This window comes from Neomonachus schauinslandi, chromosome 6 (assembly GCF_002201575.2).
Source record: "Neomonachus schauinslandi chromosome 6, ASM220157v2, whole genome shotgun sequence".
Taxonomy (NCBI): Eukaryota; Metazoa; Chordata; class Mammalia; order Carnivora; family Phocidae; genus Neomonachus; species Neomonachus schauinslandi.
In genome coordinates, this window is record NC_058408.1 from 55904556 (window position 1) to 55926826 (window position 22271).

The following is a 22271-nucleotide window of genomic DNA, read 5'->3' on the forward strand; positions in this document are numbered from 1 at the left end:
CTTGGTGTCATCTGAAAATTCAGAAATGTTGGGCTTAAGCTCTTCTGATTCCTGATTTCTCACCATGAAAACTGGGTAACCACCCACTTTCCATACCTCAAATAATAACAACTACGTTTTTCTAGTGGTTCAGGTCAAAAAGTTTAGACTCATCTTTGGCTTCTCTCTTTATTACGTTCCTACACATACCATTCAGCAAGCCCAGTTGGCTTTCATTTCAAATATATCTACACTCCAAACATTTCTCACTGCTGTCAGTGCTACCACTCTGGTCTGACCCACTATTACTTTTCTCCTGAATTACTGCAATATTGTCATTTAGGAATCAGCACAGTGTTTTTGTAAATATTTACTATATGTAAATATTTTCTGCTTTACAGGCCATATAGTCATTGTGGCAACTACTCATCTCTGCTGTTATAATGCAAATGAGCACAACTGTGTTCCAAAAAAGTTTATTTACACAAAAGCAACAACCTGAATTTGGACCAGGAGTCATAGTTTACCAACTCCTGGTCTATCTGGTCTCCTTGCTTCCATCCACTGTTACCTCTTCTCAAGTCAAGAAAAGATCATGTCACTTCTCTGCTCAAAACTCTCAGTAGTTCCCCTTCTGGGTCAGAGTAAAAGCCCCTTCCATAATCTTCAAGACCCTACATGATCTGGCCACAGCCATATCCCTAAATCTCATACCTTACTGCACTCTCTCCTTCATCCACCCTGCTACAGCTGCATTGACCTCCTCACTGGTCCCCAAATAGGCCAAGCATATTCAAGATTTGAGGCATTTGCACTGGCTGTCCCCTCTTCCTCCAGACATCCACATGGCCAATGTCCTCACCCTCTTCACTTCTTTGCTCAAATGTCACCTCATCAAGGAAGCCAATGCTGGCCACTATTTTCAATTACAGCCTTCTTTCATGACTCTCAATCTCCCCTTATTCTTCTCTATTTTTCCCTTTTTTTCTCCAAAACTTACCACTTTCTAACATAACAAATAATTTACTAATTTATATTTACTGCATTCCCCAACTCTCCTAGAATACAAACTCCACAAGGCCAGGGATCTTTGGATTTGATTCCCTGGTGTATCCTGAGACTCTCAAGCCCTGGATGACACATAGTAGGTATTAAAAAAAAATGTTGGATGAATGGATTCCATGTGGCATTCCTCAAATCGCAGAGATGTGGTGAGTCATTCTGGTCTCTATATTACTTTAATTCTTTGTCCATACTTCTGTTCTAGTCCTTTTTGTCCTTATTCATTACTATTTATTTATCTGTCTTTCCCATTACAGAGCCATGATCTTCTTGGACATTTTCTATATGTTTATTTGCCTGTCATATAGCAAAAGGTCAGACCATGCCAACTTAATGAACCTACAAATGTACTATATATGCATAGTTCTCTGTCACCAAATCACTAACTCTGCAAGTCAGTTATTATTTTAAAAGTCTCTCCTCAACCCCACTCTAGATACATCTATACACACACTCTACTAATTGAGATAATTTAAAACTATTTTTCACATATTTGCTTAATTAGCTTGCAGTGACCTCTGCAAAAACACTGGCCTCTGATGATTATAAGAGGTAGTTTTCTGGCATGGACACCAAAGCATCAAAGCGTCAGCTGGAACTAAAGAAAGCATAACACAACTGGTTTTAATTATACATGACAGGCAGCCGAATATATCTGACACAGGTCTTCTCCCCAATACATCACTCAAAGCAGGCCAGTTTCAGGAAATGGTAGAGATAGAAAAAAAACAGGATCAGGCCAAAATGTGTCCATAATACAAAGCAGATCATCTTTCACATGGATGACCTTATTCATTTTGTTTTATATTTTTATGATGGTCCCAAATCTATAAAATTGCTGACCCCTAAAGACTTGGCATGCTCTTATGCTGGTGTTTAGGAGTGGTGGCTCAGGTTCTCAGAAGAGGAGGTAGGTGAAGATTGCACCCATTCATGAATCACTACATAAACTAAGGGGTCCTCCAAAGTTCATCTAGAATTGCAGGCATGTTTGCAATTAATTCATCTGTGAAGTACAGGTGAGCACTTTTTTCTTGTATTCAATATTCACAGAAGGATTAACTTCATCTATAACCTAGTTTGTTTCTTTGGATTTGTTGTCTACCAGGAAATGGGAGAGGATTAGGAGTTGCTTTGTTATGATGTACCCACAATTTTAATATATCTCTCTTATGAAATCCACCCTCTCACCTGATGAATCTATGGGATTTGGGTTGGCTATGCCCTTGGATTGGCTCTTATTAGAAAAAGAGGTCTCCTAATTAGACAGCATTTCACCTCAGAACATAATTTCCTTGCTACAATCTCCTCCCAGATGCTTGATACCTGAACTCACTGCCTTCTTGTTTCTGTGCATTTCCTGGTTCTTGTGAGCTTGAATTGTTTGATCACTGTTTTGACCAGTCTTACACATCCCAGTGCTCATGAAACTTCAGAAACCCTTGTTTTTTACCCACTGCTTTGCTCTGATTCATGTTTGATGCCAGAAACTTAAACTGCTCCTGAGTCTTTCTACTTGTAACATCACCTTTTATACTTTCAAGAAAAGCTTGAATTTCTGCTGTACTAGGGCCTATGCCTATGACTGAGACTCTAATCATGAATGCTCCATTAAAGAGCTCAGAATTTAACAGAGGAAATATCAAGTAGCCTTGATTACAATGCCACATGATGAGGGCTGTGCTCTGTTAAGCATGGGGTATGAAGGTAGCACAGAGCAAGGGCACCTGACCCAGCACCTAGGGGCTATGAGAAGCTTTCCTAGAGTCAGCAACATCTAAGGAGTCTGGGCCAGACAAAAAAGAATGAGAGATGTTCTTTGCTAAGGAAGTAATATCTATAACTGCCATGAGCTATAAATCATAGCTCCTTTAGGGAACTAAAGTAGTTAAGTACAGCTGCAGAGGATGTGGAAAATCTGAAGCTGCAGAGGGAAAGCAGGGCTAGATCACAAAAGGTTTTATATGTCATTCTAAGGAGATGGGAATTCACCCCATCAGTGATGGGGAGTCATTGAAAGTTTATACATGACATAGTCAGATTTATATTTCAGAAAGACTGCATCAGTGTGGAGAATGGATTTCACTATCTAGCTATTTCCCTGGAACAGGCCCATACTCTCACCTTCCCTACCTTATCTTTCTGTGGCTCTGAATAGCCCAGCTCCACACTTCTTTTCCCATCAGTATTCTCAAACACAACTAATTATCAGAGTCAGTTTGAGACCTTATAAAAAATACAGATTATATCTGAGCCCACTTCACAGAACTAGATTCTCATGGGGACAGGACCTGTCAATCTCTACTTTATAAAAGCTTCCCACATGATTTCAAGGCAGGTGGGATATGGACAGAATTGGGGGACTAACATAGACTCTGACTTGCACCACAACACAGATGTATCAATGAACATCAGCAGTGTGTTTGGCTTGTTGAATTAGATTGAAGATGCCTGGAGTAGGTCTCACTCTAAATGTCTTCCTTCTACAGAATCTACACCTCTAGTCCCAAGACTAGGAAAATCAGTCCTTACTTAAATCCTCTAGAACTTTCTCTTATTGTTTGTATAACACATCCAAACCTTAGCATGACCCATTAGACAGTATAATCTGGCTCCAGTGACCTCTCCTCTCCAGCCACTCTTCCCTTTACCTTGTACTTGTTATTAGCAGTATAGAGAGGGGATGTTAATGCAATGTACTCCCCAACTTCTACTTTCTCAATTAAGTTAAGGATGGATATGGAGTTGGGAAATTGTGTAAAGCAGTAAAGATCTGAAAACTATCTGAGGAAAATTGTAAAGTGACTTGACTTAGGAACATAAAGGGACTGCTGGTCAACCTCCAAGATTCATCTGAGTTAAAGAACACATTTCTTGGACAACCATGTTATTTCCTCCAAAGCTCAAAAACCCAGGAGCAGAGAAAATTGATAATTTGTCAACTAACCTTTGAATATTGGCAAAACAGAAAGTCAAAAGATAAGAGAATTAAGGGTGCTGGTATAAAAGGAAAAGAAAATTTCTGGAATGGGCCTTAAAAAATAATTTGACTAATTTGCTCCAAGGCAGAAGATTAAAACATGAATGCCCTTGTTTTGCCATACTCAGTTTGTTTAGCAATGGCTTGCCATTGGATTTAGTTCTGGTCTTTGGCTTGTTCTCTAATGGTTTCAACTCACATTCTGTTATGTTACCCTAGAGCATGGTGAGTAACACAAGAGGTAGAAGGTGCCAGAGGCAAAATAAGTGACTTAATTTTCCAGGACATAAATAAAACTAACACAGTAATCCTCTAACAAGGTAATAAATGTTTCATAATGATTGTTTTCCTCCTAAGTTAGAGCTCTGACTTACAAGTATGATTTTTAGGGTTATAGCATATCCATGCAGTAGACCTTCTTTACTTAAATTGATATTTTGTATCTCATACAAGGCTCAATATATATCAAGATACAAATATATGTCAATATACAAATATGTATATTTTCAACATGAAGATATTGGAGTGCCTTAAATCAGTTATATTTAAACATTCTGCTAATAAAAATTAAATTACATTTTTTAAAATGATTTTAGATTTTTTTTTGAGGTGGGGAGGGGCAGAGGGAGAGGGAGAGAGAAGATCCTATGCCTAGCATGGAGCCTGATGCAGGACACAATCTCACAACCCTGAGATCATGACCTGGGCCAAAATTAAGAGTTAGATGCTTAAACAACTGAGCCACTCAAGTGTCCCTAGATTATTTTTAATTAAATTAATCCAGTTAGCTTAGTTCTCATGGTTTATCATTTCCCTTCTCTTTCCAATGTACATTCATATCAATGAAAGAAACAGGAGTGGCTACAATGAAGCAAGAAGTGTTGGAGGCCAATGGCTAAAATTAGATTATCAAGGACATTTACTTACATGTTCCTAGCTGAAATTTCAACGTATAATATTTTCTCCTGAAAGGAGACACTTCCTCATCACTGAAATGTAGACTTCTGTTATCAAATTACATCCATATTACATCATTTGGTGGTGAAATTGACCCAAAATAGAAAGTGAAACCACATATACTTTTTCTGGGAAAAGAAAGGCTAAAGAAAAAATTAAGCAATGGATTCATTTTCATAAGATTATTTTGACTGGTGCCTTCTTAATTAGGGTGAGATTTTTGTCTAAAAAAAGTAGTAGTCTCAAAGAGGAATGAAATTGAATGTATCTAGCATGAGGGCAGAGAAAGGGGTCTAGACTTTACCCCACACATCCTGGGATACTCCATAATGCAAATCTTCACGGACCAAGGCCATTTAGAATGTGTGAACATTGATCCCTTTTCTGTTTTTGTGTACACTTGTATAGTTTGGGTGTATACAAGCAGTTCTTAAAACATTTTTCCTGATGTTTCACTCTATTTATCTTCCAGAAAATCCATCGAGAGTGAGCATGTCCTTATAAAATTAGTGGAAACTTGTACGTACTACATCAATCATTTCCAGACAGGCCTTGCATCTCTTCTCTCCATCACCCCATGAATTATGAGGAGAGGACCTCTGTCCCAAAGCACCCTGTACAGTCCAGCCCTACATTCCCACTGCCGGCAGGAGTGTCCATCACTGTGCAATGCAAACATCCACACCAGGATGCACTGTTCTGGAAAGTTGTCCTGCTTCTCCTGGCCCAGCACCACCAGCCCACTCTTCCTAATGAGGCTCCAGAGGATGTCCATGTCCCGAGTCACACTGCTGTCAGAGAGATCGAAGAGACAGCTCTCCCGGGCCATGCTGTCCTTCAGTATGATGACACCATTTTCTTTCAGGCCAGCTCGGCACCGGGAAAGAAATGCAAGAAGGTCTTTATCGGTCAGGTATCCTACAGATGAGGCCAAGTAGATGCAGGAACAGGATGAAATGGTGGGTGGGAGGGAGGAGAGTAGGAAGGTAGGAAAGACCACAAGGCTAAGAATAAAGAGACCATTTGTTCACTCATTCGTGAATTATTTAATAGCCTGAATTGGTCTAGTTGCAGGTCACTTTGAGAATTTAAGTAAGAGGACAGGTATCCTCTCTTAGGAGGCTCCTTGTCCCATCTATAAAATAAGTATTCAACTACCTAGTCTATCTACCTCACAGGCACAAAATAAACTATTGCCTAGCCCAAGAGTCCCTGCCATTGTCCCCAGACAACCTAATTTTGTCATCACTCCTCTGTGTCTCCTAGACACACTCACTTAGACCAAATTCTAATTCATTGCTACCTCATTTCCTGGGAATTTAAATCTAAGAAAGTCTAGTTTTGCCAATAAATGGGGATAAACTTTTTTTGACTCCACTTTTTAAAGTTTTTCAAGTATTTGGTTTTCTTCTTAGAGTTAGGATGGTACAAAGGTACTCCATCATGGGAATTTTCAGGCTTGTAGCAGAGGATCCTAGGGGAGAGATTGGGAGTACCAGAGCTTTGGGGGTTTCTATGATTCCTAAGTCTAGCTAACTGCTCTAAGCACAACTACATCTCCTTTTACGTCTTTGCTTCCTCTCCATAAATCTTCAAATTAGGCCCAGGTATTGTCTTCTCTATCTGGGAAGGGGAGAAAGGCAGATGTTAGGCCATGCAGGACTGAACAGAGACCCACTGAATCCAGATGACATCATATCTGCCCAATGGGGGTGTAAATTCCTGCAGGCTGTAGCAGTGGTAGCTTTCTACCTTGTCCCCATTGACCTGCAGGTAGTTCTGGGCTTCAAGGAGGAATGATTCCATCATGTCCACCAGTTCCATGCTGTTGAAAACCGGCAACAAGACATGCTTGCTGACCCTTCCTATCCCAGAGCCGCAATCCAAGGCGCAGTCTGTCCCAGCCCTCCCAGGGCACTGAAGAAAGGTACCTTGTGGAACACTTCAAATAAGACATTGACCCTGAGTCTAGGATACTCCAATAACCTCTTTAAACCAACTTTATTTTGGTCAGTTTCATGTAATAAAATGCACTATTTTAGATGTACCATTCAATGAGTTTGAACAAAGTATACAGCCATGTACCCACTACCATGATCAAGTTCCAGAACATCCAGTTACCTTTTTCAAAAAATATCCAAACTTGCTAGTTTTCACTTTCTTTATTTTACCCAAATAAAGGTCTTCAAAAGATTTCAAAGTAAGATTTTAAAAAATAATATCTTAGGTCTAAAAACTTGGTAATTTTCTCAAAGAAATGGGCCACTGAAAGCCCTTTAAAAGGAGAATTGTATTAACTGCAAATTCGGGTCAAGCCCACAGCTAAATGGACCTGCAAGGTAGCTTATTGCTATGTTTTAAAAAAGGAAGGAAGGAAGGAAGGAAGGAAGGAAGGAAGGAAGGAAGGAAGGAAGGAAGGAAGGAAAGAAGAGAATAAAGAAGAAGAGAGGAGAAGAGAGGGGAGGGGAGGGGAGGAGGGGAGAGAAAGAGAGGAGGGGAGGAGAGGAGGGGAGGGGAGAGGGGAGGAAACCAAAGGAAAGAAAAAAGCAAAGCAGAGAGAGAGCCTTCCAGGCCAGAATTTTACTTCAAACCCAGCCCTGATGACACACAGCACAGTCACATGGAGAGAAGGTGTTTGCAGCAAAGTCTCCTTGTCTCTTTTCATGCTAGAAATTGTTTTCTGCCTTTGTAAGAGAAACTACATGATTTACTGGGCACAAATTTCCCTTAAAATTGTTTTTATAAAGTAGGTCTGTACACTAAATTAACTGGAGGTGAAGGATGAATAGATAGGTGGTGCAGGGGCAAATCAGCCAGTGAAAACTTTCTCAAACTTGCTTCTACATGAACAGACACTTCTCAAAAGAAGACATGCAAATGGCTAACAGACACATGAAAAAATGTTCATCATCATTAGCCATCAGAAAAATCCAAACCAAAACCACATTGAGACACCACATTACACCAGTTAGAATGGCAAAAAGTGACAAGCAAGAAACTTCAAATGTTGGAGAGGTTGTGGAGAAAGGGGAACCCTCTTACACTGTTGGTGGGAATGCAAGTTGGTACAGCCACTTTGGAAAACAGTGTGGAGGTGCCTCAAAAAATTAAAAATAGAGCTACCCGATGACCCAGCAATTGCACTACTGGGTATTTACCCCAAAGACACAGATGTAGTGAAAAGGAGGGCCATATGCACCCCAATGTTCATAGCAGCAATGTCCACAATAGTCAAACTGTGGAAAGAGCCGAGATGCCCTTCAACAGATGAATGGATAAAGAAGATGTGGTCCATATATACAATGGAATATTACTCAGCCATCAGAAAGGATGAATACCCACCAATTGCATCGACATGGATGGGACTGGAGGAGATCATGCTAAGTGAAATAAGTCAAGCAGAGAAAGTCAATTATCATGTGGTTTCACTTATTTGTGGAACATAAGGAATAGCATGGAAGACATTAGGAGAAGGAAGGGAAAAATGAAGGGGGGGAAATCGAAGGGAGAGATGAACCATGAGAGACTATGGACTCCGAGAAACAATCTGAGGGTTTTAGAGGGGAGGGGGGTGGGAAGATGGGTTAGGCTGGTGATGGGTATCAAGGAGGGCATGTACTGCATGGAGCACTGGGTGTTATACGAAAACAATGAATCGTGGATCACTACATCAAAAACTGATTATGTATTGTATGGTGACTAACATAATATAATAAAATAAAATAAAATAAATCAAGGAATGGGAAAAAATCTTTATTATTGAAAAAAAGAAAATAACAAAATGTGTTGTGATGAGCACTGGGTGTTATATGCAACTAATGAATCACTGAACACTACATCAAAAACTAATGATGTACTATACAGTGGCTAACTGAACATAATAAAAAATAAGCACAATATTCAACTGTAATATTTTTTCAAGGTCATTATATAATAAAAGTGTTTTTCAGTTAAAAAAAGAAAATAACAAAACATCTTGTTTTGAATTCATACATTGTATGTAGGTCTAATCACATTCATGGAAAGACACCAGGTTTCAATAGGGGCAGCCAAGGTATCCAAGAGGCAGGAGATGTCCCTGATGTCCATCTTTAAATACTCCTTCCCAGAGGAACTGCGTGTGAATGAGAGAGAGAGAAATTTGGTGCCGAGATAGGGGAGGCAGTGCCAGTACATGTAGTGGAATAGAATAAAGAGAACTAAGCAACAGTGGTGAGAGGCTAGTGGAACACAGAATTAGGGTGAAAGGTACCTTAATGTATTTTTAAATAACCATTGTTTCAGAAGTAACTATAGTCAAATATCACACACCTAAATTGGAGACAAATACAAATCAGAGGGGAGAATTTTCAAAGGAATTCTATTTCAAACATTTCGCCTCTCTGAGCCTCAGTTTCTTTGTCTAAAAAAGTAGGGAAATTAGATATGAGTGCTTTAGGAACACTAGGGTTTTGCTGAGATCCTTCAAGGTCTTATTGGGAGAATGATAGGGAGGCTGAGTGGGTGAAGTCCTACCTCCCATTAACCAGAGCAGCTTTGTGTTTATTTAGTTCATTGAGATAAAGGAGGTCAGTTTTTATCATCTAAACTCCTCTGACACAGTTCTCTGAGCCTTCTTTGCTTTATCTTTCTGTGGTTCTAGTTCTAAGACCACTTGCTACAATAATGTGAGCAACATGATCCATAGAGACTTTAAGGCCAAGTAATGACAAGAAAAATTTGTAGTTATAATCTCTAATTGAGCAAATAAATTTCTACTAACATCATTTTCAGTAGCCTAAATGAATTTTCCTATACTTTCCCCATCTTGTTTATGTTATGGATTTACTTAAAAGATGTTTTCTTTATGGTGTTCACAACATAAACCTTTAGCCTTTTTAAGTTTTCTGATTTAGTTTACATTATAATATCTGAATGAGGGAGGTGACATAGTGTAAGTAGGAATGGAAAACCCATGGTACATGTACCACCACTGCCCCTTCCCATACTCATGGCAGACATTACTAGTCAATCACAGAACTCTTTCCTTCACTGAGTCTCAGTGAAGCCTTAGAATTTTTTTCAACATAGCATTAGACAGATACTACCAAGGGAATCAGAGTTGGCACTTGAGGTGACAACGCTAAAGTAGAACTGGCTTTGGATTCACACAGTTCCCTGTTCAAGTCCTAATTCTGCCATTACCTGTGTGGTATTAGAAATCTAAGTTTCCTCAGCTTCAAACTTGGGAATAATCATTATTTTATGGAATTGTTTTGATTATTATCATTATTATAGATGCAAAGAGCCTCTATGTATAAGCGCTTGATAAATCATGGATATTATGATTCCATTTGAAAAGAAGCTACAATTGCTTCAGTTTTTGTTCTTCATTGTGCCCTTATTGCTGTAAAGAAGACCTTTTGGGTGGACTAGAAAGCAGCATTTCTGTTGTTTCCTTCTGCTCAAACATCACCTCTTGGTCCTTAGGAAAATGTTTTTTTTTTAATCTTTAGTTGCTGTGAAAACAAGAGTTAGGTTTCTCAAGGTCTTGATTGGCAACATAAATATCTTATTACTGTAATTTCTAGCACAAAACATATTCAGCAGTCATCCCAATTATGGCCAAGTAATCTAGACAAGATAATATTTAGAGACTGAATAATATATATCTCAAAGTTTCAGCTGGTCATATATTTATGTGTCTATGTCTATGTACGTATATGTATGTATATGTATGTGTATGTCTATGTCTATGTCTGTGTCTATGTATGTTACTTTATAGAAGAAAGTTTTTTTCTTCTTTCTTTTTCTTTTTTTAAATTTTATTGTTATGTTAGTCACCATACAGTACATCATTAGGTTTTGATGTAGTGTTCCATGATTCATTGTTTGTGTATAACACCCAGTGCTCCATTCAATACGTGCCTTCCTCAATACCCATCACTGGGCTAACCTGTCTCCCCACCCTCCTCTCCTCTAAAACCCTCAGTTTGTTTCTCAGAGTCCATCATATCTCATGGTTCATCTCTCCCTTCGATTTCCCCCCCTTCATTTTTCCCTTCCTTCTCCTAATGTCCTCCATGCTATACCTTATGTTCCACAAATAAGTGAAACCACATGATAATTGACTTTCTCTGCTTGACTTATTTCACTTAGCATGATCTCCTCCAGTCCCATCCATGTCGATGCAAATGGTAGGTATTCATCCTTTCTGATGGCTGAGTAATATTCCATTGTATATATGGACCACATCTTCTTTATCCATTCATCTGTTGAAGGGCATCTTGGCTCTTTCCACAGTTTGACTATTGTGGACATTGCTGCTATGAACATTGGGGTGCATATGGCCCTCCTTTTCACTACATCTGTGTCTTTGGGGTAAATACCCAGTAGTGCAATTGCTGGGTCATCGGGTAGCTCTATTTTTAATTTTTTGAGGCACCTCCACACTGTTTTCCAAAGTGGCTGTACCAACTTGCATTCCCACCAACAGTGTAAGAGGGTTCCCCTTTCTCCACAACCTCTCCAACATTTGAAGTTTCTTGCTTGTCACTTTTTGCCATTCTAACTGGTGTAATGTGGTGTCTCAATGTGGTTTTGATTTGGATTTTTCTGATGGCTAATGATGATGAACATTTTTTCATGTGTCTGTTAGCCATTTGCATGTCTTCTTTTGAGAAGTGTCTGTTCATGTCTTCTGCCCAATTTTTTTTAAGATTTTATTTATTTATTTGACAGAGAGAGAGATAGTGAGAGCAGGAACACAAGCAGGTGGAGTGGGAGAGGGAGAAGCAGACTTCCTGCCGAGCAGGGAGCCCGATGTGGGACTCGATCCCAGGACCCTGGGATGATGACCTGAGCTGAAGGCAGATGCTTAACGACTGAGTCACCCAGGCGCCCTTCTTCTGCCCAATTTTTGAATTGATTATTTGTTTTTTGGGTGTTGAGTTTGAGAAGTTCTTTATAGATCTTGGATATCAGCCCTTTGTCTGCAATGTCATTTGCAAATTCTTCTCTCATTCTGTGGGTTGCCTCTTTGTTTTGTTCACTGTTTCCTTTGCTGTGCAGAAGCTTTTTATCTTGATGAAGTCCCAAAAGTTCATTTTTGCTTTTGTTTCACTAGCCTTTGGAGATGTATCTTGAAAGAAGTTGCTGTGGACTATGTCAAAGAGGTTACTGCCTATGTTCTCCTCTAGGATTTGGATGGATTCCTGTCTCACATTGAAGTCTTTCATCCATTTTGAGTTTATCTTTGTGAATGGTATTAGAGAATGGTCGAGTTTCATTTTTCTGCATATAGCTGTCCAATTTTCCCAGCACCATTTATTGAAGAGACTGTCTTTTTTCCATTGCATTTTCTTTCCTGCTTTGTTAAAGATTATTTGACCATAGAGTTGAGGGTCCATATCTGGGCTCTTTATTCTGTTCCATTGGTCTATATGTCTGTTTTTGTGCCAGTACCATGCTGTCTTGGTGATCACAGCTTTGTAATATAGCTTGAAATCAGGCAATGTGATGCCCCCAGCTTTGTTTTTCTTTTTCAACATTTCCTTGGCAATTTGGGGTCTTTTCTGATTCCATACAAATTTCAGGATTGTTTGTTCCAGCACTTTGAAAAATGTCATTGGAATTTTGATCGGGATGGCTCTGAAGGTATAGATTGCTCTGGGTAACATAGACATTTTAACAATGTTTATTCTTCTGATCCATAAGCATGGAATATTTTTCCATCTTTTTGTGTCTTCTTCAATTTCTTTTATGAGTGTTCTGTAGTTCCTAGAGTATAGATCTTTTGCCTCTTTGGTTAGGTTTATTCTGAGGTATCTTACGGTTTTTGGTGCTATTGTAAATGGAATCGTTTCTTTAGTTTCTCTTTCTACAGTTGCGTTGTTAGTGTATAAGAAAGCAACTGATTTCTGTGCATTGATTTTGTATCCTGCCACATTACTGAAATGCTATATGAGTTCTAGTAATTTGGGGGTGGGGTCTTTTGGGTTTTCCGCGTAAAGTATCATGTCATCTGTGAAAAGAGAGAGTTTGACCTCTTCTTTGCCAATTTGAATACCTTTTATTTCTTTTTGTCGTCTGATTGCTGTTGCTAGGACTTCTAGTACTATGTTGAACAATAGTGGCAAGAGCGGGCATCCTTGACGTGTTCCTGATCTTAAGGGAAAGGCTCTCAGCTTTTCCCCATTGAGGATGATATTTGCTGTGGGTTTTTCATAGATGGATTTTATGAACTTGAAGAATGTTCCCTCTATCCCTATACTCTGAAGAGTTTTAATCAGGAAAGGATGCTATATTTTGTCAAATGCTTTTTGTGCATCAACTGAGAGGACCATATGGTTCTTCTCTCTCCTCTTATTAATGTGTTCTACCACATTGATTGATTTGCGAATGTTGAGCCACCCTTGCATGCTGGAAATAAATCCCACTTGGCCCATGGTGGATGATCCTTTTAATGTATTGTTGGATCCTATTAGCTAGGATTTTGTTGAGGATTTTGGAACCCATATTCACCAGGGATATCGGTCTGAAATTCTCCTTTTTGTTGGGGTCTTTGCCTGGTTTGGGGATTAAGGTAATGCTGGCCTCATACAATGAGTCCGGAAGCTTTCCTTCTGTTTCTATTTTTTGAAACAGCTTCAGGAGAATATGTATTATATCTTCTTTGAATGTTTGGTAGAATTCCCCCAGGAATCTATCAGGCCCTGGACTCCTGTTTTTTGGGAGGTTTTTGATCACTGCTTCAATCTCATTACTGGTTATTGTCCTATTCAAGTTGTCAATTTCTTCCTGTTTCAGTCTTAGCAGTTTATAGGTTTCCAGGAAGGCATTCATTTCATCCAGATTGCTCAGTTTATTGGCATATAGTTGTTGATAATAATTTCTAATAATTGTTTCTATCTCCTTGGTGTTAGTCATAATCTCTCGCCTTTCATTCATAATTTTATTAATTTAGGTCCTATCTCTTTTCTTTTAGATAAGTCTGGCCAATGGTTTATCGATCTTATTAATTCTTTCAAAGAACCAGCTTCTAGTTTCATTGATCTGATCTACTGTGTTTCTGGTTTGTAATTCATTGATCTCTGCTCTAATCTTATTTCTCTTCTAATGCATGGCTTAGGCATCGTTTGTTGCTTTTTCTCTTGTTTTTTAAGGTGTATAGTTAGTTGGTGAATTTGGGATTTTTCCATTTTTTTGAGTGAGGCTTGGATGGCTATGTATTTCCCCCTTAGGACCACCTTTGCTGTATCCCATAGGTTTTGGACTGATGTGTTTTCATTCTGACTGGTTTCCATGAATTGTTTAAGTTCTTCTTTGATTTCCTGGTTGACCCAAACATTTTTGAGCAGAATGGTCTTTAGCTTCCAAGTGTTTGAATTTCTCCCAAATTTTTTCATGTGATTGAGTTCCAGTTTTAAAGCATTATGGTCTGAGAATATGCAGGGAATAATCTCAATCTTTTGGTATTGGTTGAGACCTGATCTGTAATCCAGTATGTGGTCTATTCTGGAGTAAGTTCCATGTGCACTCGAGAAGAATGAGTATTCTGTTGTTTTAGGGTGAAATGTTCTGTATATATCTATGAGGTCCATCTGGTCCAGTGTGTCATTCAAAGTTCTTGTTTCTTTGTTGATTTTCTGCTTAGATGATCTGTCTATTGTTGAGAGTGGAGTATTGAAGTCTCCTACAATTAACGTATTGTTATCAATATGACTCTTATTTTGGTTAACAGGTGGCTTATGTAGATGGCTGCTCCCATGTTGGGAGCATAGATATTTACAATTGTTAGATCTTCTTGTTGGATAGACCCTTTAAGAATGATATAGTGTCCTTCTGGGTCTCTAACTACAGACTTTAGCTTAAAATCTAATTTGTCTGATATAAGAATTGCTACCCCAGCTTTCTTTTGAGGTCCGCTGGCGTGGAAGATGGATCTCCATCCCTTCATTTTCAGTCTGGGTGTATCTTTAGGTTCAAAAGGAGTGTCTTGTACCCAGCATATGGATGGGTCCTGTCTTTTTATCCAATCTGCAACCCTGTGCCGTTTTATGGGAGCATTTAGGCCATTCAGGTTGAGAATGATTATTGAAAGATATGAATTTATTGTCATCATGTTGCCTGTGAAGACCTTGTTTTTATAGATTGTCCCTGTAAATTTCTGTTGTAGATCACTCTTGGGGTCTTTCTCCTTTTATAGAATCCCCTTAATATTTCTTGCAGGGCCGGCTTAGTGGTCACATATTCTTTCAGTTTCTGCCAGTCTTGGAAGCTCTTCATCTCTCCATCCATTCTGAATGACAGCCTTGCCAGATGAAGTATTCTGGTCTGCATGTTCTTCTCGTTTAGTACCCTGAATATGTCTTGCCAGGCCTTTCTGGTTTGCCAGGTCTCTGTGGATAGGTCTGACGTTATTCTGATGTTCCTCCCTCTGCACATAAGGAATCTCTTCCCCCTAACTGCCCTTAAGATGGTTTCCTTGGTTCTAAGATTTGCGAGTTTGACTATTACATGCCGGGGTGTTGGCCTGTTTTCCTTGATCTTGGGAGGGGTCTTCTCTGCCTCTAGGACACGAATGTTTGTTTCATTCCCCAGATTAAGGAAGTTCTTTGCTACAATTTCCTCAAATATATCTTCTAGTCCTCTCTCTCTCTCCACCCCCTCAGGGATTCCAATAATTCTGACATTGGAACATTTCATGATGTCACTTATTTCTCTGATTCTATTTTCATGGATTCTGAGTTGTTTTTCCCTGGCCTCCTCTTTTCCTTTTTTATCTATTAAATGGTCTTCCAGGTCACTAATTCATTCTTCTGTCTCACTTACCCTGGTTGTTAGATTATCTAGATTAGATTGGATCTCATTGATAGCATTTTTAAGTTCTGCCAACTCAGTTTTCATTTCTGCCCTTAGAGACTCTATGTTGCTATTAATCAATTTCTATGTTCTAGCTATTGTCTTCACAATTGCTAGCCTGAATTCCTTCTCCAACATCTTGGTTATATCTGAATCCATTTGTAAGTCAGTGGCATAAGTCATAATCTCTGAGTCTTTCCTATTTTGGGGGTTCCTCCTCCTAGTCATTCTGTTGAGGGGTGGTTGAGGGAATGTATAGAATCCAAATTATTGACCACAACCCAAGCAAGATGCACCTGTTTTCTTGGGCCCTTAGGGTTGCTAACCTCTTGTCTCCCAACCTGTCTTCTGGGAGAGGGGCCTGCCGCACTGTTACTCAGGCAATGCTGTTTGGGCAGAGTTGCCCTGCCCCTGTGGTGGGGGATGGGCTCAGTGAAAACCAGTTTTTTGGGGCTTTTGTTCTCTGGTGGCTTTCCCTGGCAGCTTTCCCTGTCTCTTCCAAGAGTCAGAGCAGAAGAGAATGTTTCCAACCCTCTGCCTCAGAGCAAAGAGATTGCAGTCTGTTCTTCAGTGAGCTCTCCAGGCCACACTATCTCCGTTTCTGTCTGTGCTGCTGTAAACTGCTGTCCTGGGTTGTGCGCCCCTCTGCAGCACTCCCAGTCCTCACCTTCAGCCTCCCCCAGTTCACTTGGAACCCAGCTGCTGAGGGATTCCATCTGGGGAGCTGCCCTAAAGTCCTTTCCCCACTGCTACCAGTCTGCAAGTCTGTGCCCTGTCACCAGTGTGGGAGGCTATTGCTCACCGATGGTGTCGGATTCGGATGGCCAGGCTCCCTTCCCCTGCCATTTATCCTCTGATACCTGCCCGAGGAATCATGGCTCCCCCTTCGTACCTCAAAACCAACTGCCTGCAATATTCTGTTTGTAGAGATCCAGATATATCTTCTTACATCTCAGGCTGATTTTGTGGGTGTTCAGAGTGGTCTGGTAGATATCCAGCTCAATTCCAGGACTGGCTGGAATAGGGTCCCCTACTCCTCTGCCATCTTTCCCATTTTGTTAGTTTCATTGACACTTATGATGCTGTCTTCCCATGTATGGATTAATATAAAATAGCAAAATTCTCTTAGGAATTTCATTTTAGTTTTGATTCTGCCTATATATTTTGTTTTGAAGAAGATCATTTTAAGTTTATCTAGTGCAGTTTAAAACTAAAAGGAAAGTGTTAAATGTCACTGTATAAAAACCATGAAATAGACCAAGTCAGACCCAGAGCTGCGAGAGGTCAAAAGATAAATACCACCAAATACTGGTCACTTTTTATAAATTGCTGCTTTCCCCCACTAGAAAGCTAAAACTGAGGAAAGTTATCGGCCATGCCATTGACATTATCTTGGTATCATTTGTTTATTTGCTAAAGTAAACATATTTGTAACAAGTTTAAACACCTTTTCCCACTGTCCTGTGTCACTAAGTGGTGATAGGAAAGCAAAACTTTAAATTAAACAATCTGCCTTTCCCCAGTTGACATAAGGATAAATCATGTCAGATACTCATATTCCCTAGCTCCTTGTATCTTGACCTGGTTCCTAATTTAGCAGATTATTAAGGTCAAAGTACCAAAATATCATTTCTTAAAAAAGACTGTTTGTACTTAGTTAGAGGTCATGGTTTCACAATGAGCCATGTCTACTGAGAAGGACTCCTTATATTTGTTTGAAAAGAGCAGGTTTTTCTTTTCCAACATAAATATGCAAGCATAAGGCTGTTTCCTTTCCCAGGTCCATGGGCGTGTGTATGGGCTCTGTCTGACCAGCATCCCTGTGGTGAGCTTGGCATTCCACATGGAGTGACGAGACAGCTGGATTACTAACTAAGCTTCTGAAGTGCACTGGGATCAAAGTCGGCCTCACCACAAGGCAAGCAGGAGGGATTATTTTCGGCCAGGCTGGAGGAGAATTGAGGTCTGTGGTACACACACACACACACACACACACACACACACACACACACACACAAAGCAAGGATTTTACTGCTTCATGAGACAAATGGAAAAAAAATATGTTCTGGTTAAGAGTAAAGAATTTGGTGTCAGAAGACCTGGTTGGGCTTATGTCCCAGCTCTGTCTCTTACCAGCTGCATCACCTTTGACAACTTACTTAACATCTCCAAACCTCAGTTTCCACAACGTAAAAAAAACAAGGATAATAATAGTACTGCCCTTCTAGAATTCTTGTGAAACATAATCAAGACAATACTTCTAAAGTGCTTAGCAGATTGACTATCTCAGAAAAACCACTCCATGAAATCAGTCAGCAATACTGATTAAAAATATTCCAGGTTGCCCTGATCTATAAACAGCCATGGCCATCATCTTCAGCCTTACAGTCCTTTGTGGCTACAGCTGATGTTCACACACGTCGGCCCCAATGGGTGCTCCACCCTGATCCAATTCTCTCTGCTCAGACACTTGGTGCTCCAGGGAGGTTGGATGTGAAGTGAACCTCACACCTCAACACTAGGGATATTCTTAAGAGTGTGCTTCTAAGGAGGTTGACAACCTAACCCAAATACTTATAATATTTATAATGTTTCTTTTTTTTAACATTTTTTATTTAAATTCAATTAATTAACATATAATGTATTATTGGTTTCAGAGGTGCAGGCCTATGATTCATCAGTCTTATATAATACCCAGTGCTTTTATCAGAATAAAATAGACTCCAAATTTCCAATAGATGACTTCAAAATGAATTGGGATGTAACCTGTTTGCCAGTTAAAACTTTATGTCTTTAGTAGGACCAACAGCAGCTTTATTGTGTCAGCATCTCTATTAAGTTTATTCTAACAACTAAATAAAGTTCCTTAAACTGTAATGAATGCATTTTATGAAAGCCTGTTATTATTAGTAGTAGAAATAAAGTAGATTTATTGGGTGATAAGTATTTACAACAAAACAAGCACTTGATACATATTATCTAATTTGATCTTCACAATATCCTATGAGGTAGGTTCTATGGTTATGCCCTAGTCACAGGTGAGAAAACTGAGACTTAGAGCACTTAAGAAACAATTCCAAGGTTGCTTATACATAAATAGAAGAACCTAATGACTCTGAAGCCCAAGATTTTGACCACTACGCTATACAGTCTGTCTCCATATGATGGGGAAGTAAGGAAACAGTTTCACCCAAGACCAGAGCTACAAAGAGATCATATTCTTTCAAGGCAAAGTCTGCACTATGTATTAAATAGTATGAAGAGATTCTACTGTACTTATCATTTTAAAACCAAACATAAGCATGCATTTCCTTACTATATTGAATTTGTATTACAGAAAATCAATAAATCGCCCCAAGATCCCAAATAGCATGATCTCTCATCAATCATTTGGGTGTCAACTGTTTCATCTGTGAAACTCTAAAAAGAAATGTCTTCTTAATCCCCAAATTATAATATTAGCACTGCTAGTTCACCTTCCTCTGAAGCATGAGAGATTAGTTGGAACTAGGATGATGAAATGCCAAGTGGTTTGATGCGACCCATCCTTTCTGAACATCTTAAAACAGGCTTTCAGGCTAAACTCTTGGCTGAGTTATATGGCTTTAATATGACTTAAATGACAACACAGAAGCATATGAGCTCAATGTTTGCAATGACTTTGCTTCCTTGTCAAGCTGCAGTTGGATAACTCACCCCAACAAATTCCCTAAGAAATTCCTGAGAAGCCTGGACATCTGGGTTAGACAGTTCAATGAAATTTCCAATCATACTCTCTTCTGTAGCAGGTACTTCTTGGTAGAAAAGTTTGCTCTGGCATAAAACTGCATCTCACCATTGATGACTTGTTAATGCATACAATTTCACTGCAAATGAAATATTATTAATATTTATTAATATTAATATGACAGAACAAATTAAATCTTATCATATATTGAATTGCCTCTTAAAAGCCTCTGAATTTGTGCTGTGGAGGAAAGGCATAGTCAGAAGATCTGGGTTTGAGTTCTGGTTCAGTGACTTACTCATTATGGAACCTTAGGAAAACTTCTTAACCCCTCCGATCTTCAGGTATCTCATGCATAGTGGCATTTTCATGACTTACTAACTCTATAGTTTAATGAAACTTTAGCTTATTACTGTATTTTTTAAAAGTTTAACAGCGGGCGCCTGGGTGGCTCAGTTGGTTAAGCGACTGCCTTCGGCTCAGGTCATGATCCTGGAGTCCCTGGATCAAGTCCCACATCGGGCTCCCTGCTCGGCAGGGAGTCTGCTTCTCCCTCTGACCCTCCCCCCTCTCATGTGCTCTCTCTCATTCTCTCTCTCTCAAATAAATAAATAAAATCTTTAAAAAAAAAAGTTTAACAGCATTTGCTATCCTAGAATGAAGAATGTCACAAGTTTTATCTTTGAGTTCCAAAGTCTTATGAGAATTTAATCATTAGTCCTTACTTCTAATCACAAGGTACATTCAGGGTAGCTATTTTTTTTCACCAATTTTTCAAGCAACTCATACTGAACTATCTCTTTGTACCAACATTACAGAAGATGTGCTTGAGCTCTTTCTTCTGAAAATAAAATAATAAAAAAGATAAAAAGATTTATTGTGCAACTATCTATGCCAGGTAGTGTGTTACGCACATTCACATATACTATGTCACTTCATCATTTAAGAAACCATATGAGATATTATTTTAAGACATTTATTTTTAGAAAAATATATATTCTAATTTCTGAAGAGTAAATGTGGATGCATGTGAGTTTTTTGTAGATGAAAATGCACCTCTTCAGATATAAAATATTTTCATTAGAGGACATTCAGGAAGAAATGATAGAGAGTGGATGAAAGGAAGGAATTTCTGTTTCAAGACTGTAGGCTGAGTACATGCATTTGTCTTCCTTCTTTCCCCATATTCCCCCAAATTGTTTTAATAAACTCTACACATAACAGTGAAGAAAATGAGAGGGGAGCCATTGATGGATTCATGATTTCAACAAATGTCTGGAAGACAAAGAGCAGATGGAACAAAGCTAAAAGATTTTGCAGCCTTGGATAGAGGCAAATGGAAATAAGAGTTAATAAAAAATCTCTTTACAAGCCAACCAGGGAGAAGACAAATGCACCCTCCCAAGAGCAACAGGCAGCACAGCTATAATCCTGGGTGGGGGAGGGTCTTCTCTAAAAAAATTTTTTTTTAACTTAATTAATTGCCTAAGGAGACCTAAAGTAGTTAGTGTTAGAATCCTAGAATACTACTCATTTTACCATATAGATGACTCCAAGCATCTCATCTGCTCACACAGATCAGACTATGGTAAGATCTACCTGCACATGTACAGCTCCTTGTCATCTTTTCTATTCAGGGGAGACATATTTAACAGAGGAAACCTTCCCCATTACCTAGAATCATTGAACCTGTCCTTTATCCCTAACTATGGATAAAAAATGATTTCCAAACACATGGGGGTAAAACAGCAGTCTGAAAATAAAAGATAGAGATAAACTATTAGAAATGACCCCAAACGAAATAGAAATAGTTCAGGAAATGGACAAGAATTTAAAACAAAACTAAACAGAAAAATATATCCTTGGAGAGATACGAGAACTGGTGCATCCATAAATAAAAAATAAGATGCCAAGAAAATGATAATTCAAAGAATAACAAAGAATTCTTAGAAATTAAAGTTTTGATTGCCAAAAACTTTGGAATAGAACATTGAATAAATGTGTCAGCACATAATAAAAAGACAGATATGAAAAACTGAGGTAAATAGATTAGAGTTATAAAGACTTAATTCAGGAGGTCCAAACATCAAGCCAATTAGGATTCTCAATAACAGAGAAATGGAAGGAAGAAAATTATTAAAGAAATAATAGAAGAAAATTCCCCAGAGCTGAAAGTGATTGTAGGGTCCAACAGGTACTGAGCAGCATGGATTTAAAATAATAATAATAATAATAATAATTAAGTAAAAGCCACATTTACACAAATCCTTAGGAAATTTCAAAACACAAAGAGTAAGAATCCTAGAAGTAGAAGATCCTAAAGTTATTTAGAAGGAAAAAGGTGATTGACCCTCAAGGAGGGTTGCCAGATTTAGCAAATAAAAATATGAGACAGGCAATTAGTTTTGAATTTCATATAAACAATAAAAATTTCTTAGTATATGTATACTTGAAATGTTGTATATTGCACAGGGCATACTTAAAAAAATATTTGTTGATCCTCTTAAATTCAAATTTATCTGGAGTTTTATATTTTATCTGGCAACTATATTCAAAAGACTAGAATCAGGCTTATAACTTAGATCTCATCAGAGCACTGGGTGTTATATGCAACTAATGAATCACTGAATACTACATCAAAACTAATGATGTACTATACGGTGGCTAACTGAACATAAGAAAGAAAGAAAGAAAGAAAGAAAGAAAGAAAGAAAGAAAGAAAGA

At 38.7% G+C, this 22271-nt stretch overlaps 1 protein-coding gene across 1 annotated transcript in view; it reads right to left on the reverse strand.

Moving 5' to 3' along the window:
* Positions 1 to 5513: 5513 nt before the first annotated feature.
* The window catches only part of NTMT2 (N-terminal Xaa-Pro-Lys N-methyltransferase 2), a 33846-nt gene continuing 17088 nt past the window's right edge, over positions 5514 to 22271 (reverse strand). The window contains 5 exon segments of the mRNA XM_044916194.1: positions 5514 to 5898; positions 6648 to 6895; positions 19517 to 19632; positions 19635 to 19669; positions 19671 to 19686. Coding sequence (XP_044772129.1) covers positions 5514 to 5898; positions 6648 to 6895; positions 19517 to 19632; positions 19635 to 19669; positions 19671 to 19686 — 800 coding nt within the window.